Raw genomic sequence first — 18,368 nt, forward strand, 5'->3', positions numbered from 1 at the left:
ACTGATTGGAAATATCGGCTTTGTCGTCTGTGAAATGCACACGCAGCTGGGTCTGGCTGGTCTTACGCCGGTATCCCTGTTTTTTTGGAGCGTGTGTTGAATATGTGTTGTTGTTAATTGCCCTGGAATAACAGTACGGATGAGTCATCCATGTGCGCCGTGCCAAGGTGCAACTATCCAAAATTCTACCAAAAAACACCTTTAACATCGGCGCCATGAGATTCGTTATCGCCTTAAAATTAGGTCTGCAAGCTCAGCGTGTACGAGGCTGTTTCTTCCCACGCTCTGCTTTTAAAAAATTACCTATTTCGCCCAGTCTCCCTGGTACATCTTCGCACATTTAAAAAGGCGATCGGGAATGAGCAAAACCTGACTCTCAATCCACTGACATACAAGTTTGAGTTCATATCACGAGGTGCGGGGACAGGGCGTTGGGTGCCGATGATACAGGGGCAGACAAGATGGACATGGTTTCTTGCTGCCTTTTTTTTTTTAATCCTCACCGAGGAGAGTGGAAGGGGGAGAGAGAGAGAAACACGGATGCGAGAGAGACACCGACTGGTTGCCACCCGCACCCACCTCGACAGGGTTCCGGGGATCAAACCTGCAGCCCAGGTACGTGCCCTTGACCGGGCATCAAACCCAAGACTCTTTGGTGTGCGGGCCGACGCTCCAACCACTGAGCCACACCGGCCAGGGCCACTGTCCCTGTTTTCAAGTCGCTTACCAAACCCAAACTCTGGGATCGGTTTCAGGGGTGCTGGGCCTTCTGCTCCGAATCCACGAATAGGCAACAGGGTGACACAGAAATGCAGGTCCAAGGACAAAGTCCGTGCGGGGGGTGGGCTGTGCAAACTGTCCGTGGGCGGCTGGTGTTTTATTCCTCCGGCCTGTGGGCACGGTGCTTTCTCAGCATTTCGTGGCTCTGAGCTCTCTCCCCAGCTGGGTTCCACTGACCTCATTTACAACACTTCTGATAAGGGCCCTCGGGCTGAAAAAGGTTCTGGGGAGAGAGATTTTGCCAACAAAAGCTCCTCCTTGGATGGCAGGCCCCTTACCCTAGTTAACACTGACAAAGAGCCTCTGGAATAGCTGCAAAGTGCCATTGATACTGTTTTCCAAAGGGGTTTGTCTTCCTTCCATTTCAGATGTGTTCACAAAACAGACATCGCCTCGAAAATCTACCCCATCTTTAGTCATAATTTGATCATTTTCTCTGGGGGAGCAAGCTGGATGGAAGCATAACTGTCCCACTCTTGATCAGCGAAACATTCTCTTTGTCCTTTTGGAGAAGAGTTTACCATAATGTGAGCTCTTTTGCTTTTGATTCCTGAATCAGAATGTGTAATCACTGCATTAGAGGCTACGGGTAACAAAACCCCCAACTACAGTGACATAAAGGGACCTATTTTCCTCACATAACAAGAAGCCCAAACAGAAGCAGAGCCAGGCAGCTCCCTTCGACACCGCCACGAAGAATCTGACTCTCACCTTTCTCCTTCATCGTCTTCGACGGTGAAATTCATCCTCATGGCTGCAAGGTGGCTGCTGTGGCTCTAACAACAATGCCTGCATCCCAAGGAGGAACAAAGGGGAACATTACAGATGAGTGTGGCCCTGTTGATCTTTCTGGAAGCTCCCCAAAGTTCTCCGTTGGAGACGGTTGTTGGCCAGAACTGTGTCATGTGGCCATCCTCACAGCCGGTGTCACGACTGAGACCACTGACACCCGGAACACAGCCTGAGCTGTGTTAGTCAACGAGATGGGAGACGCCACAACTCCTTAGCCGGAGCACGGGCACCCATGACTCACACAGTGTGCTGCCGGCACTTGTTTGGGACTAAGCCTGTACCCCTGCAATACTGCCCAAACCAGCAGGAACAGGCTTGGTCTCTTATTGCACCAGATCACTCATTCACTCTTTAATTTATCCATTTAATTTATATTTACCGAGCTCCCTTGCCTTTACAGAGCATCCGGTCCTACATTAGAAAAACAAAAACAAACATGAGACAGGGCAATGTATCTTAACCAGATTCAGTTTCTAGGCATGAAATGTCCTTCTCTGATGGTTAATAAACATGAAGCGTTCTTGCCCGGGCCGGGTGGCTCAGTTGGCTGGAACGTCGTCTTGTACACCGACGAGTAGCCGGTTCGATTCCCAGTCAGGGCACATACCGAGGTTGTAGGTTCTATGCCCAGTCAGGCGCATACGAGAGGCAACCGATCAATGTCTCTCTCTCCCCTTCTCTCTCCCTTCCTCTCTCTCTCAAATCAATAAAGAAACAAAAAATTTAAAACAAAAACAAAAAACAGCAGCATTCTCCTCTACCTTACAAATGGAGGTGGTCTTGAGACTCAGCATCAAGTTGAGTCACACGGAGGACAAAGTTCGACGTGGAAGGGGCCAACATGAAGAGGGAAAGACCGATATATTTAGCTACTCGGAGCTCGTTTAGTTACCAGGCCCGGCGGCCTTAGCGGGGCGCAGTTACTCTGATGCGGAGGCCACACAGGGAGCTTGTGGAGGACGGGAGGAGCATGGCCACACCGCTCGGTGAGACTCCTGGTGAGAGCCTCGTGGTGACCCACTGTCCACGTCAGACCTCTCTCTGCTGGAATGTGAGGGGCCACGCAGAGTCCTTCCAAGGGAACGGCTAGTAACCCCTGACCTTTCGTGTTTTGTAGGACACGTTCTGTGCTTCGCGCTCAAGCTCTTCATTGAGTGCGCCCACCCCTCACCTGTGGAAATGCTGGAGGTGAGCCGAGGTCCTGAGCCCCGAGCCTCCACGTCGGTGGGCCACCCGAGTCCTGGCTCCAGGGGGCATGAGGAGAGAGAGGCACACAGCCTGAGGGGGTCAGTCTCCACCCCAGCCGGAGCCGACATGCCTTCCTGGGGTCACTGCTGTGTCAGCCCAGCCGTGTGCAGCCTTCCCAAAGGACGGAAGTCAAAGCCGATCTTTTATTTACTTACGTATTGGCATCGAACGTGTGACACTCCATAGATCCTTTGTGGAACGGGCAGGGTATCGATAAACACATACCTGGCTTTTTAAACCTAACAGTGTGAACACTGCCGCGGGCCACCTGGACTAGGACACCTGCCTCCTCCATCGGCCGCACAGACGACACCTGTGGGAGACCCTTCCATGGACCTCGTGCCGAGTCCTGTCGAGACAGGTGAGGACAGTGTTTGAGAGGACTGCGGGGCACATTGGACACTTTCGTCTCTGTTCCCAAGATTCTGTGCTTACTCTGAATTAGATGGGACTCTAACCTTAGCTCCCAAAGAACCGTCACCATAGAAACAGGACTCAGGACAGTCTCCTTAGCTTTTATGGGGAGTTGGTCTGTTTTATTTAATTTTTTCTTTTTTAAGTCACATGAAGAACTGTTCTGAATCATCCCCTAATTAGGGGGGAAGGTACTTGAGAGCAGGGACTGTCTTGCGCGTCTTTGTAGCCCTTGCGGCAAAGGGAGCCACGAGTGTGAGAAACGTACATACACACTGGACGCAAGAAGGAAGGTCCGTACCGACTTGGAGCAAGCCCTCGGCCTTTCTAAAGACGGAAACTCGATCTTGTGAAGCTAAAATTTTGATTTTAGGTGAAACATGGGAATAACTTGACAAGAGACTAAGAAACGTTTAGTCTGAACAGGGTTTGCTAACTAGGTTTTGTTTGTTTGTTTGTTTTTTCTTTATTGATTTTTTTTTTTTAATCCTCACCCGAGGATATTTTTCCATTTTTTGTACAGATAGAGTGGGAGGGAGAGAGAGGAAGGGAGAGAGAGAGGGAAACATCGATGTGAAAGGGACACATCGAGTGGCTGCCACCCACACGACCGACCAGGGCCGGGGACAAACTGCAACCGAGGTACATGCCCTTAGCGGGAACCGAACCCGGGTCTCTCAGGACCGCAAGCCGATGCTCCAACCGCTGAGCCAAACTGGCCAGGGCTCTTTATTGATTTGAATTAGAGAGAGGAAGGGAGAGATAGAAACATCGATGAGAGAGAACATCGATTGGCTGCCTCCTGCACGCCCCCCCCTGGGGATCGGGCCCACAACCTGGGCATGTGCCCTGACCGGGGAACCGAACCGGCCACCTCTTGGTGCAGGGGTCAGTGCTCAACCACTGAGCCACACCGGCCAGGCACTAAGGTTCTAGAGAAGTTCAAAAGCATCTAAGATTTATTTCAGTGAACACACGGTCTTTGAAAACCAGGTCCTCGAGGTTACTGAGATCAGTGTGGGCATGTCCACCTAGAGGAGGGTGCTCAAAAAGGCACCCTAACATGTGCCTTCTGTAGCAGCCGTGATAAAAGTGAACTGTTCTCAAGACAGCGGTGAGCGACCCGCAGCAGGCCCAGCCAGGGGGCCCTGCCAAGTCCCGTCTGCAGCCGCCCTAGTGGCCGCCCAGGCAGGTGTCTTCTGTCCCTTCCTGCAAGGGGATTGAGCTGCCAAGTCAGGACAGACCGGGAAGGACAGAAGGCTCTGAGAGTTGCAAAAAGTCACCGAAACCTCGCCAAGTGCCAAGATGACAGTGGATCTAAATCATCCTAAGCGATGTTTGTGATCAAGGCCACTTCCAAATCCGGGACCCGAACCAGGTCTAGAGAACGGAGCCCGGCAAAGGAGCGGTGGGGGCTGCGAGGTGCCTGGGCCCCGCCTGGCTCCCGGCCGCGGGACGTCCTAGGAAGGTGACTCCGGGGCCACATCGGCAGCAGCCGCCGCAGCTCACGCGCAGCAGCCGCGACCACCCAGCCCCACGACCCTCCCCTCGCGGGCAGAGACGGACACCGAGTAGTTCAGGGTCGTTCCCGCCGCAGTTGTTTTCGGTAGAGTCCCCAGGACCTCCCTGCGGCTCAGGAGCGGGGTGTGGGGGGAGCCCCAGGGGGAGGGCAGCAGGGGACTGTCCCAGCCAAGGACGTCCGCGCGCGCAGCGCCGGACCCGCCCGCCGCCCCACGCGGAGCCCCCGGCGGCGGGTCCCGCGGGGAAGGTGCCGCCCTGAGCGGGCGAGGGTGGCGCCGCCGCGCGGTCCCCGGAAGTGGCGGCGGGCGGGGGGCGCGGGGAGCGGGGTGCGCTGCAGCCATGGCCGCCGGCTTTGTGCGCTGCTCGCGGGGCCCGGGCCGCGCCTCGCCCTGGCCGCGGGGCCGCCGCTGACCCGCCCCGCCCGCCGGCCCCGCCTCCGCGCGCCCCGCACCCGCGCCCGCCGCGCGCCTCCCTCCGCTCGCCGCCTCCTGCCGCCCGGCGGGGCCCAGGCCGCCCCCATGCCCGAGCCCGGCCCCAGGATGAACGGCTTCTCGCTGGGCGAGCTGTGCTGGCTGTTCTGCTGCCCGCCCTGCCCGAGCCGCATCGCCGCCAAGCTGGCCTTCCTGCCGCCCGAGCCCACCTACACGGTGCTGGCGCCCGAGCAGCGCGGCCCGGGCCCCGGCGCGCCCGGCGCGGCCGCCCCGGCCCCCGCCCCGGCGCCCGCGGCCAGCCCCGCGCCGGCGGCCGAGGAGGGCGCGGGCCCGGGCGCGTGCAGCCTGCACCTGAGCGAGCGCGCCGACTGGCAGTACTCGCAGCGCGAGCTGGACGCCGTCGAGGTCTTCTTCTCGCGCACGGCCCGCGACAACCGGCTGGGCTGCATGTTCGTGCGCTGCGCGCCCTCCAGCCGCTACACGCTGCTCTTCTCGCACGGCAACGCCGTGGACCTGGGCCAGATGTGCAGCTTCTACATCGGCCTGGGCTCGCGCATCAACTGCAACATCTTCTCCTACGACTACTCGGGCTACGGCGTCAGCTCGGGCCGGCCCTCCGAGAAGAACCTCTACGCCGACATCGACGCCGCCTGGCAGGCGCTGCGCACCCGGTGAGCCCGCGGGTGGCCTGGCCTGCGGCTGCGGGGGGCGGGGGGGCCCTGGGCTGGGGGCGACCTTGGGATTCACTCGGCCTTCTCCCAGCGCCCCGTCCACCTCCACAACCCCGCCGGCCCGGAGGTTCCTGGAGAGCCCAGCCTCGGAGGGTCGTGCCAGCCTGGGTACACCTGGGTGCCCCCCCGGCTGGGTCCTCCGTGGCTCAGGTCACCTCAAGTGGCAGCGTGGGCTGAAGTACCGGCCGAAAGAAAATTACTCGGTCTGCGTTTAGTTTGTGTGACCTGGCAGCCGGAGACCGAAAGGTCCCTTAGGCTCGAGTGACCTTGGGAAGGCACAGGGCGCCTGGAAACCCCTGTTTTCTTGTAAGGTCAGGGGTGAGAGGCGGTGGTGAAGTGCTCTGGGGGCAGGTCTGGTCAGCCCTGGAAGGAGTGGAGGGTCCCGCGCTGTGAAGTTTGTGCCCTGGTGGTGCGGGGAAGAGGAGCCGGTGGTGAGGGTGGCTGCTGGCGGGGCACCCTCCACAGAGCCTCCGCAGCCGCCCAGGGTGAGTGTGAGTTTTGCAGGGTTCGGGGACTCTCTTTTCCTTGAATTAGCATTCACAGAAGGACCGGAAAGCCTTGGTTGAGGGAGGACCACTTATGCTCAAATTGGGAACATAGTGTCTGGCAAACAGAAAACTTGAGGTTTGTTCTCAACTTAGACAAAGTGGGCAAGTCGATCGCCTGGTGCCCCATTTTCCGTGTCTGTGACTTACCCTCCCCCACCTCAGAGCAGTGATGATGGAAACACCCAGGTCTGTGGGGACATCTTACTTCTTTAGGTGAAAGGGTGTTCTGTGGACCCCAAGCCTACACGGTTGTCCTCTAAAATGTGTTTGCTGGGCTTGTCAACGTGTCTCCATTCCTGAGCATAAACATGCCCATACATCACCCTTTGCTCCTCTGGGAACATGACTTGTGCACCCAGGAAGTGGCCAAGATTTCACACACGTTGCTGCTGTGTGTTCTCCCAAAGTCCTGGCCTCACTCGGATCATAGCTTTCCGGTAAGAATGTCATGTGCAGATGCGTTGAGTCAGAACCCACCAGTCGTTAAAAGCCACCTGCTCCGGGAAACGGTGTCAAAGGTATGTCTCACACAGTCTGGGGCGTGCTGGAATTTCCTGTTGGTGAAGGTATTAAAAATAAGGGCTGGCATTCGATGTTTTTAAAGTGACACAGTCAAGTTCTACCTTGAGTAGGTTTCATAATAAAATGTCTGCAGGACACTGTCCCTATCTGTGCCTGTCTGCGTTGTAATGAACACCTCCCAGGTATGGGGCCCGCCCTTTGGCCTGAGTATACAGGTGTGTCTGTTACAACATCAGCGAGGTGCAGCTACTTCCTGGAGACTTGGGTCAGGCTGAGTTGAACTAAGGTCATGGTTTTGGATAATGTTTCATTTTGAATTATCTGGTGATGCATCTAAATTTTGCCCTTGATGTGTTTAAATTTTATGCCGGGACTCCTATCTAGACGGATTGTACATACCTGTCAGGTGGGAGACTCTTAGAGTTTGAAGAAACCTTATGTGTCCTCCTGTGCTGTGCTTTTCAAAAAACTTTTTTTTAAAATCCTCACCCGAGGATATTTTTCCATTGATCTTCAGATAGAGTGGGAGCGAGGGCATGAGAGAGAGAAAAACATCAATGTGAGAGAGATACATCGATTGGTTGCCTCCTGCACGACCCCAACCAGGGCCAGGGATCAAACCACAACCGAGGTACATGCCCTTTACTGGAATTAAACTGGAGACTCTTTGGTCCATGGGCTGACGCTCCAACCGCTGAGCCAAACTGGCCAGGGCAAATATATATATTTGTGTGTGTGTGTGTGTGTGTACACATATATATGTGCACACACACATACACATAAATATTTATATATAAATATATATATATATATTACATTAGTTAGTTGATTCTTGTATGTTCCCTGGCTGGAGATCGAACCCACAACCTTGGCATATCAGGACAACGCTCTAACCAACTGACCTACCTGGCCAGGGCCTGGGACATTTTTTATTGTGAGCCCACAGTAAGAAACACATTTTATATATCAATGTCTCTAGATCTGAACTAAATGTTTCACAAAACAATATATATATATTTTTTCTAATGGGCAGTGCACATGGCAGAATATGTTCTGTTTTATTTTGTATTTAAGAGAAGAAGAAGAAGAATGCTGTTTGGGAACCGCTAACTTTAGTTCTCAACTCATTTCCGGACGCTGTTCTTGCCCCCGCCTCCTGTGACAGAGGCCTGGGGGTGGGGGACGCCGTCACGGCCCATCGGCCAGGGGTCTCTCGGCAGAGTTTGGTACTTTCCCCACTTCACCGTGTAGTCCTAGTTATCAGATGTGTGTTTTCGTTATTCTGACAATTTAGGATTCTGGAGCTACTCGGACCCTTCGCTGCCTTCCTCCAGCCTGCCCCATCCCGTTCTCTGTAGGGTGTTCTAGCCTGGCCTGGAGTGGCCCCTTCTCTGCCACTTCACGCTCATTGAGGTCATTGTCACCCTGCAGTGCCTCCCATCCCATGGCCCCATTGGTCTGTGGCTGGGCCACCCTCTTGTCACCCCAGCCCCCATGTCTTTGGGAACCTTTCTCCTGTCTGACCTCCTGGTTATTCCGTGCTCACCGGAGGCCTCCCTGTCTCTCTGTACTTGGGAGGGTTGTCAACCGTGTTTGTCTGCTGTGTGTCCCCAAGCACTGCCCTTCCCCTCCTCCCTCACGCTTCCTCTGGCCTCTTGTCGCCTCTTCAAAGGCAGACACACTCCATCCTACCTGGGCCCAGGTTGGAATCGGAGCCCCAGTCGGACCCAAGCAGCTTCAGACCGTGCACAAGTGAGACTTGGGGTTGCAGCAGGAGCGGATCAAAGTCCTTTGAGAGTATAAACCCAAACAAGCAACTAACCTGGAGAACGAGGCTGGGAGTATTTCCGCTGGAACATTCTAATCTACAGCAACAAGAGAGATGGGCCGTTTGTGATCCCCTTGGCCAGTGACAAACGAGAGACTCATTGCCTGGGTGCAGAAGGCAAATTGCAGAAGATTTAACATTGTATCCACTCACTGTTCATTCAACCAGCAAGCCATTAACCATTAAACACACATGTATCCATTCTGTGCTTGGATCAGACACGGTGGTAGGTCTCCCTTGAGTGTCCTTCATGCGGAACATTTGTTTGTGTTGTGAGGGATGGTTTAGATCTTAGAGGCATTTTGAATATGTAACCATGTGTTGCTGAGGTACAACTTTGGTGTGATTTGGTAGAACTTGGAATCGGAAAACCCGTAAGTTACAGGGAGGTGGTCGTGGGTACCCCCAGGTAGTCCGAGCCTTGAAAGGCACCGTTGGGCTGTTGTGAGTGGTGTTTATAGTTAAGACTCCCCCATGGGTTTCTCCTGGGAACAGCAAACAGTGGCTTCCCTGGCATGCTGCAGTGACTGTCCTTACCTCTCTGCCCTCACTGTTCTGGAGGGACAGGCCGTGCCATTGGGGAAGGATTCTTGGGACTTTGACTGAGTAGGATCGATGACAACAGAATGTGTTATGAGTAGCATTTGGCATAAGGTGAAAACACACCCGTCCTTCCAGAAAGAAAATAGAATATCGGGTGGTAGTGCACCACACCCGGGGGCATATCCCACTGGGAAGAACTTAACTCTAAGCAGACGGGGTGCCACCAAGGTGGGCGAGGTGTGCTTGGGGCCCTTCCTTTGGTGTCCCCTCTCCCTTCCTCCAAGTGCTCTTGGTGCCACGCCTGGCCCTGCTGGCCCCTCTGGCCCCGTCCCGATGCCGCCAGGTGGGTTTCTCTCTGTAGCGGTTTCTTGCCCATCCCACCAAAGCGTACGTTTCCTTGGTTCTGTGTTGAGGGGCCTCACTTGGCAGCCTCCAGAGATCTAACCAGGCACTGCATGTTTCTGTGTGAACGGGGAGTCGCTCCCCGGTGTGTTGTCTTTTCCAAACATCTTTGTTTTTATTTGGGATAATCCTGGAGGCTCAGTCTCACAACTCCACTGGTGGCAGGCCATTGGTGGAAGGGCCTTTTTCCCTGAAGAAATCATTGACATTGTACTATCCCAAGGCCACCTAACGTGGATCCCTGACGTTCCTTCCTGCTTTCCACTCCGCTCTCGCCCCTCACCCTCTCCGAATTTAGTAACGTCTCTGCCCCGCTGGGTATTAATAATCCCAAGCAAGACCCCGGAATCCGGCTTTAGGAATCGTGGTGCTCATTTTGGTCACAGATTGACCTTCTCTGTTGGATTTTGCTGAAGCTCGATCGTAAAGCTGTCAATCTGCTCGGCTCAGAGGTCTGTGCGCAGGAACCCAGATGTCAGCACAGACGCCCCCAGCATTATTGGGTATCGGAGCGACTGCTCCAACCGCCCTCCCCCAGGGTGGCTTTAAATAACAGGCTTCCAATTTTTCTAAAAGATTCAATTTACAAAAGTTACATAAGTGCAGAGCCTCTGGAAGTAGGAAGTGAGTTCTAGCCCCCACACTCCCCAACCATCACGTCCCTGCAGACGACATCATGTCACTGCGAACAACCATTACATCACTGAGGACCATTACGTCACTGCAAACGACCATGACGTCGCCATGAACGACCACTACATCACTGCGAATGACTGTCGCGTCCTTCAGAATGACCATTATGTCATTGACGACTATCACGTCATTCAGAACAACCATTACATTGCTGCAAATGACCATTACGTCACCATGAATGACCATCACATCCCTGAACAACCACTGCATCACTGTGAATGACCATCAGGTCCCTGTAGACGAGGCATGGCCCACCTTAGTGCTTCATGGTCCATTGTTTTCAAAAAGGGGGGTGCCCAACTGCATGACTTTTGAGGTGCCTCCTGTGAGGCTGTTTTGTGATTTTCAGGGAGAGCACCTTCTGTTTTTGAATCTGCTTTTTGTGCCTGGAAAGTTGGACTCAGTGTCTACATTGGATGTCCCCCTTGGCTGCCCTTTGCGTTCCTAGGTAGATTTTGTAAAATCGTGTGTGTGTGTGTCCAGATACAAACATATGTGCATGTATGTCTGTGTGTATGCATATGTGTATAAATACACGTGAGTTTGTGTGTATATATGTGCATGTGTTTATGCATGCATATATGTGAATGTACATACGGTTGTGTGTATTGTTGCACATATATGTAAATATGTGCATGCATGTACATATGCATGTGTTTGTGTAAATGCACATGGCCATGTATGCATGTGTCTGTATGCGTGTGTGTGCGTATGCAGCCACAGTTCAGCTGCACCGGCCTAGAAACATCCCACCAGCGTGCAGTTAAAGACCAGCCTCCACTTTCTCTGATGGTTAAGGGCAGAGATTTCGGAGTCCAGCAGACCTGAGCTTCGGTCCTGCCTGTGCCCTAATCAGCTTCTTCACCGCAGGCATGATTCCCAACCTCTTCGAACCTCGGTTAAAATAGCAATGATCATGGCGGAACTAGTAATAGTAAATCACCACCACCACCTCCTCCTGGCGCGTGCTCCAGCACAATGCCTTCCACTTGTAAGAGCACAGTGGTAGGTTGTCATCGTTTAGCGTGATCAATACAGTTAGTGGAGTTGTACCAATAACCAAATGCTCAGGTCCTGCCGAAGACCAGATCCTTCCATCAACAGGCGTGTTGAACTGCTTCCTTCCTTCCCCGCTCTCCCCAGAGGTAAACATACCAGCACAAGCCTAGCTGGGTGGGTGTGGACTTGGAGGATGTTTGTGTTGTTTGAATGGGCTCTCCCTGTCCTGCGGTAGCTGCAGGGCGTGGTTGTGGTTCTCATGAGTATTTTACATCACCAAGGTGTTTACGTCCCCAAAGGAGATCTTAAATAAGGAGAGGAAACCTTACCTGTCACCCAACCCCTTGCAATTACTTTGCAAACCACCTTTCCTTTGCTCTTCCCACCATCCTGTGTCCAGGCTTAGTTCTCAGGAGCTGGTCTGTCTCCTGGCGGGAACCAGACATGTCTCTGGACACAGGGTCAGGGATGGAGAGGACGAGGAGGTGAAACCCTGTCTCTCTCCACCACTGAGGTTGCTCTTTACTGATGCATAGATAGAGGTATCTTTTCCTTTTCCTGAAATTGGCCAAGGCACCTGAATCACATACTTCCTCTTTTTCTTTTTTAATTTATTGATGAGAGAGAGAGAGAGAAAAAACTACTGATTTGTTGTTTCACTTATTCATTCATTCACTAGTTGATTCTTGCGTGTGCCCTGACCAGGGATGGAACCCACAACCTTGGAGTATCAGGACGATGCTCTAGCCCACTGAGCTACCCAGCCAGGGCTCTGTGGCCTTTTGAAATAGGAATGCTTCTATGATGCCTGGTACCTCAGGGCTGCTATAATGCAGCTCATTGATAACTTCCTCAGTATTGATTTACTTTAGACTGTTAAAAAGGACCAGGCTCCATGGGGAGATGGGAAACCTCTGTTTCCAGGAAGTCTGGGTCATTCACATTTGGTGCTCAGACTAATGGTTACCTGCTGCCTATCCCTGACGTGATGCATCACCGAGAAGAGCCCAACCTCAAGGCGACGCGTTAAGGGAAATGAAGCGAGGATCGCAGAGAGCCTCCCAGGCGTGCTAACCCTTTGCTCCTCTGAGTTTCAAATGGCCACAGTGGACGGAACCTGGGCGGAGATGTTGGGCGGGAAGGGACACGCAGACCTGTGTTCAGACGCTGTCCACGGAGAGCGAGGGCCCCAGACATGAACCGTAACTTGGGGAGCTCACCCCTGATGCTACTGTATGGGGTCCAGCGAGATCCACTTTCTCCAAACTGGGTTTTGGGATTGTCACAGACAGAAACAGACCAGGGTGGTGTGATGACGTTGACAGAAAAGTTCTGAGACCAGACTTTTGTGTGCTGGTTTGACTTAATTTGATTTATCCTCATTGTCTTCAATAGCTTAAGGAGATTTCAGTCTGTGGATATGTTTCCATTGATTTTTAGATAGAGTGGAAGGGAGAGAGAGAAACATTGATGTAAGAGAGACACATTGGCTGCCTCCGGAATGATGCTGACCGGGGATCGAACCTGCAACCCAGGTACATGACCTTGACCGGGAATTGAACCCTTAACCCTTCAGTCTGCAGGCTGATGCTCTAACCACTGTGCCAAACCGGCTGGGGCTGTACTCATTTTTTTTTTTTTTAATGTTTCATTGATTTTAGAGAGCGCGAGAGAGAAACTTCGATGAGAGAGAACCATTGATTGCCTGCCTCCTGCATGCATCCTACCTGGGCATGTGCCCTGACCCGGAATTGAACCAGTGACCTCTTGGTGCACGGGGACTGTGCTCAACCCACTGAGCCACACTGGCCAGGGCAGAGTCTGTGCTTTTAGTTGCCGAGTTTAACCATCACTGTCATCCTTATAACTTGAAACATTTAAATTGTAATATATATATGCCCTGAATGGGTAGTTCCATTGGTTAGAGCATTATCCCCATACACCACAGTTGCCAGTTTGATGCCCGGTCCAGGCACATACAAGAACCAACCAATGAAGGAATGAATGGGTGGAGCAACAATATTGATATTTGTCTCTTTCTCCCTCCCTCCCTCCCTCCTTCCCTCCCTCCCTCTAAAATCAATAAGTAAAAAAAATAAAATAAATGTTAATATATATGTTAGGAAGGGACTCTTGACATACTAGTCTTTTTAAACATATTTTATATTATATAACTAGGCTAGATTAAATAATCTTTCCGTGAACCTGAAGTCATTTTTTGAAGTGGAATAAATCAGTTTCCCCTACTACAAACATCAAGAAAATCTTGGGAAGAGACTGAGAACCCAGTAAGCTAGAGTGTCATTGAATCTCACCATCCCTGAAGCCCGGGGGAGCTCCTGGTCTCGGGGTTTAGGCCCTGGGGAGCCCTGCCACACCGAGTCCACAGCGCTTCATCGTCTGACCACGCGCCCCTCCATTTGTCCACGTCCACGCTGCCGGTCCCCACATCTGGTCAGCCACACCTTTTATTATTTTCCCTTCGAAAGTATTCTTTCTCCTTTTTTTTTTTTCTTTCCCTGGAAGAACTCAGGATGAGATGCTCAGGTGGGCCAGGGCGTGACTGGCCTCCCAGGGAGGGCGGGGGAGGGGTTGCTGACTTTCCCTGGGATCTTTCTGAGGCACCCCAGGCCCTGGGCTGGACGCCCCGCAGGGAGGCCGCCCTCCTGCCCTGCATTGTCCCCGGGGGCCCTTCAGGGCTGCACCCTTCCTGGGCCCCACTAGGCTCTCCCCAGAGCCCTGCGGCCACCCCAGCCTGGACCTGCATTTCCTGTCGTGTAAAATCGAATTGCTTCCGCAGGAGTCAGTGCAGAGATTACCGGTTCAATTGCTCTGCTCCTCCTGCCTGCCTCTCTCCGCGTGTCCTCTCTGCCCTGGAGATGGGGACAGAGTTTCTTGGGGACTTTTGTAGCATCTGTACCTTCTAAAGTCTGTTCTTTGATTATCTGTGAGTTATCTCGAAGTCTAAGTCCATCAGCAACTTCTTTTCTGCAAATTCCACTCGGAACAAAACGCCTCTGGCTGCCTGTGTATTTTTGAATGGGGAAAGATGCCTTGTTATTTATTATTTATTATGTGTAGAGTTTGCTTTTTGCTTTATATGTCCGTAATATCTTATGTACTGTTTTAAAACACTAACACACAACATTCTGTCCCGACTACACATACATCACACTCTCGTTTTTATGTCAAAGAATGTGTGATTCCACATTCAGACACCCAGTCCTCCAGGGTAATGTGGGTACCCAGTATTTTTTGGGTGTCTTTTCTCAGAATTACAGGATCTGAGTATTGAGGAGGATTTAAACGGCTCAGACATTTCAATCCTTCAGCAAATGCAGCCCCCCCTGGATGTCCGGTGCTGGGCTAGCTGCTTGCTAGTCTCTCATTGTTACCACCTTCTCTGTGGAACCAGAAAAAAAAAATCTCCAATTTGCATTTGAAAGATGACTTTGAATACCCTTGAAGAGACTTCCCCTCCCCCCTCCCGGTGGAATTCTGTCCTTTTGTCTGAAGAAGTGAAGGCCTGGTGAACCTTGGGAAGTTAATTGAAAGGGATTCTTTTCTAGGGAGGTGGCTGCCCAGATTCCTTTTAGCACTTTGGGCTGGGTGGTTCTTCAGACTTTTCCTTTGGTGCTGTGGATGCTGATAAGACACAGATGACTAAGGAGTAGCCCTTGCTGACCTCTGGTGGGTGCCTGGGGCAGAGGTGGGGAGCCGCCTGGCTTCGAATCCGGCCCCATGCTGGTTCTCGCCTGCTTGCTCTTTTGTAAAGTGGAAAAGGACACAGCCCTCGTGTATCAGGGATGGTGAGATGAAATGACACTTCAGCTTACTGTGTTACCAGCCCCCGGCTCTACCGCACTAAATGAATTTCCGCGAAGTGGGGTTCTGTCTTTACTACACTGTAGTAGTGTTTGTCATGAATGAGAAGTGGGCACCTGTTCACTGAGTGCCTGTATTTGTCAAGATGAATTGTGGTCCCGGCCATGCTCAGTTGGTTAGAGTATCGTCCAGATACACCAAGGTTGCAGGTTGGAGCTCCGGTCAGGGAACATAGAAGAATCATCCAGTTGTCCTGGCCAGTTTGGCTCGGCAGTTAGAGCCTCAGCCCGAGGACCAAAGGGTTTGGGGTTCGATTCCCCATCAAGGGCACATACATGGGTTGCAGGTTTGATCCCATCAAGCGGTCAGGGCCCTGCAGGAGGCAACCAATTGATGTGTGCGTGTGTGTGTGTGTGTGTGTGTGTGTGTGTGTCTTCCCCTCTCTCTCTCCCTCCCACCCTAAAAAGCAATTGGAAAATATCCTTGGATGAGGATTAAAGACCAAAAAAAGAATCAACCAATGGATGCATAGATGAGTGGAACAACAAATCAATGTGGTTTTCTCTCTCTCTCTCTCTCTCTCTCTCTCTCTCTCTCTCCCTCCCTCCCCTTCCCCTCTCTCTCTAAATTCAATCAGTAAAAAAAAAAAAAAATGTAAGAGAAATTGTTTTTTTAAAGCCACCGAAAAGACAGGGAAAGAAATGAGAAAGTTTATAGTAAAAGTCGTTAAAGATGTGAGAAAGGGCAGCCACTCAGTTTCTGAAGGGTTTGTAGTAGCCGGAGTACCCCGTGCACAGTGCTCTCTGACCCTAAACCGGCTCTGAGAAAGGGAGACACTGTTACTGCCCCTGGATACATTAGCGAAGGCACCTGTGGCCGTCGGGTAGGAAGGCTGGAAGCTCGAACGGATGTCTTCTGACTTTTGCATGAGCTCAGGGCCGCCTCTCTTCATCCGTTGCCATTTCTAGTTACGTTTGTCCTGTGCCTGCTTTCTAATAATCGTGCCCTTCTGCGGATGGAGCAGCTGTGTGCAGCTGGCCCGGCCGCAACCCTGTTTGACTCGCCTTCCGGCACGGCTGAGTTTCTCATTGCTCCGTCACTCCCGAAATCGGGTTTGGAGAGCCACGATGACCTACTTTAAAGTCTGTGGGACAGTGTCTTATTCCCGTGTGTTTACAATTGGGCCAGTTTTTCCTCCGGAATTGCAGTTCTCTTTTTCAGATCCACCCCACATGTCTGTGGAGCCCCGGCCACGCAGGATAACATACGTAGGGGCTCTGACCCACCAGGAGCGTTAGCTGTCACTGCCGGGGGCTCCCTGGAGTTGTGCCCACTCCAGGGACTTAGGGTGTTATCACAACCAGCTGCTCACGAGCCTGGTACTTAGCAGTTCTCAGTAAGGGTTTATCGAGCTGATCCCAGACTGGGCTCTTGACGTGCCCCGACGACCACGGGACAGCACGTCCTTTCCGTGACCTTGGTGGAAACCTCTCTGCTCCCTGGGTCTTATTGGGCTCTAGGTCCCTTACTCTCGTGGAATTGAGACGGTCCCTAACCCTAAAATGAGAGGTCACATAGAAGTGACATCCACAGGGGCTATAGGTCTCTTGGCAGAATGGATCCCTGGTGTCAGGAAAATCATCTTAAATCCTCCCCCTCTCTGCTCACCCCACTAAGGCTCAGTCTTCTGGAATTACAGCCAGACATATTCTTTTTTTTTTTTGGCTGATTTTAGAGAGACAAGGAGGGAGAGGGAGAGAGAAACATCGATTGGTTGCCTCCTGTACACACCTAACCTGGAATCGAACCCAAGGCCCTTCTGTGCATGGGACGATGCTCAACCAACTGAGCCACACTGGCCAGGGCAATAGAGCAGGACATATTAAGGAGCATGGTCATTTCCCTTGTTAACTGTGCTGGGTCCTGTAGGGCCATTATCTTTATAAGTGGATTTTAAGGTTGTAGCTTATCCATTTCTAGGGAAGCTCTTGGGACGGACCTGAGTTTGCAGTAACCCCATGGATTCTTACTGCCAGTCCACAGGGCAAGGAGACACGCGTGGGATCAAACAGTCCCAAAATGCATTTGTTTTGAAGCGGTGGTTTTGAAACCCTTCTATGGCTACTGACGCCTTTCGTCTTCAGAGCAGGGAGGGTTGCATCTCGGGTCCTGAGGAGCTGGGTGCTCCAGAGCCGAACCCCAAAGGGTTGCGATAAAACATGCAGAGGATTTCACCAGCACGGCTCAGGAAGGATCTGCCGGCTTGCTGAGCGCCGGGTGATAGCATCACCTTCTGACACAGAAGTCCCCTGGGGTTCTCAGGAACGGGGCCCAGGATAGGAAGCCAGGGCTGTCCCAGAATCAGACAGCCCTGGGACCATCCTTACCCGTCCCCCACTCCCATCAGGATTTTGTCTGTTAAACCCTTTGGTCAGTTCAGCCCGGCCGGTGTGGCTCAGTGGATTGAGTGTCATTCCATAGACAGAGAGGCCCTGGTTCAATTCCCGGTCAGGGCACGTGCCTGAGTTTCGGACTTGATCCCCAGTAGGGGGTATACAGGATGCAGCTGATCGATGTTTCTCTCTCACATCTATGTTTCTCTCTCTCTCTGTCTAAAAAAAAAAAAAAAAAATCAATAAAAACATATTTTAAAAAAACCAACTTTCTGGTCAGTTTTAAGATCCTCGTCTCAAGCTCCCCCCCCACCACCACCAAGTCCCCAAGTGAAACTGTCACCCAATCAGGTCTCTGGCTTATCATTTAATATGTGTTTAAAGCAGCTTTGAAGATTTTAAATTTCTTCTTGGAATTTTAAGGCTCGTGCTTGGCCCAACAGCAACTCCTGGCCTCTGACCTTATTAATATTTGGTCTTGATTTCCAGATCGGAGTCTCCCATGTGATTCCTGTAAATTAGCCTCAGGTGACCCGGGGGACTTTGCTTTGCTGGAGACGGGGTTGATTTGTGAAGGGCAGAGTCCAGTGGAGGAGGCTGGAGCGATGTCATGAATCAATCTAAATAACCCTTCTGGTTATCTTGCTTTTAAAAAAGGTTTTCTATTTATCGACGTCAGAGAGAGAGATTTGCTGATC

The 18,368-nt window shown here is 52.1% G+C and overlaps 1 protein-coding gene across 1 annotated transcript in view; it reads left to right on the forward strand.

Annotated features, from left to right (window-relative positions):
* The first annotated feature begins 5,266 nt into the window (after positions 1-5,266).
* Positions 5,267-18,368, forward strand: part of ABHD17C (abhydrolase domain containing 17C, depalmitoylase) — a 32,592-nt gene continuing 19,490 nt past the window's right edge. The window contains exon 1 of the mRNA XM_036277999.1: positions 5,267-5,857. Coding sequence (XP_036133892.1) covers positions 5,274-5,857 — 584 coding nt within the window. The 5' untranslated portion in view covers positions 5,267-5,273. The remainder of the gene's footprint in view (positions 5,858-18,368) is intronic.

Source organism: Molossus molossus, unplaced genomic scaffold (genome assembly GCF_014108415.1).
Source record: "Molossus molossus isolate mMolMol1 unplaced genomic scaffold, mMolMol1.p scaffold_m16_p_24, whole genome shotgun sequence".
Classification (NCBI taxonomy): Eukaryota; Metazoa; Chordata; class Mammalia; order Chiroptera; family Molossidae; genus Molossus; species Molossus molossus.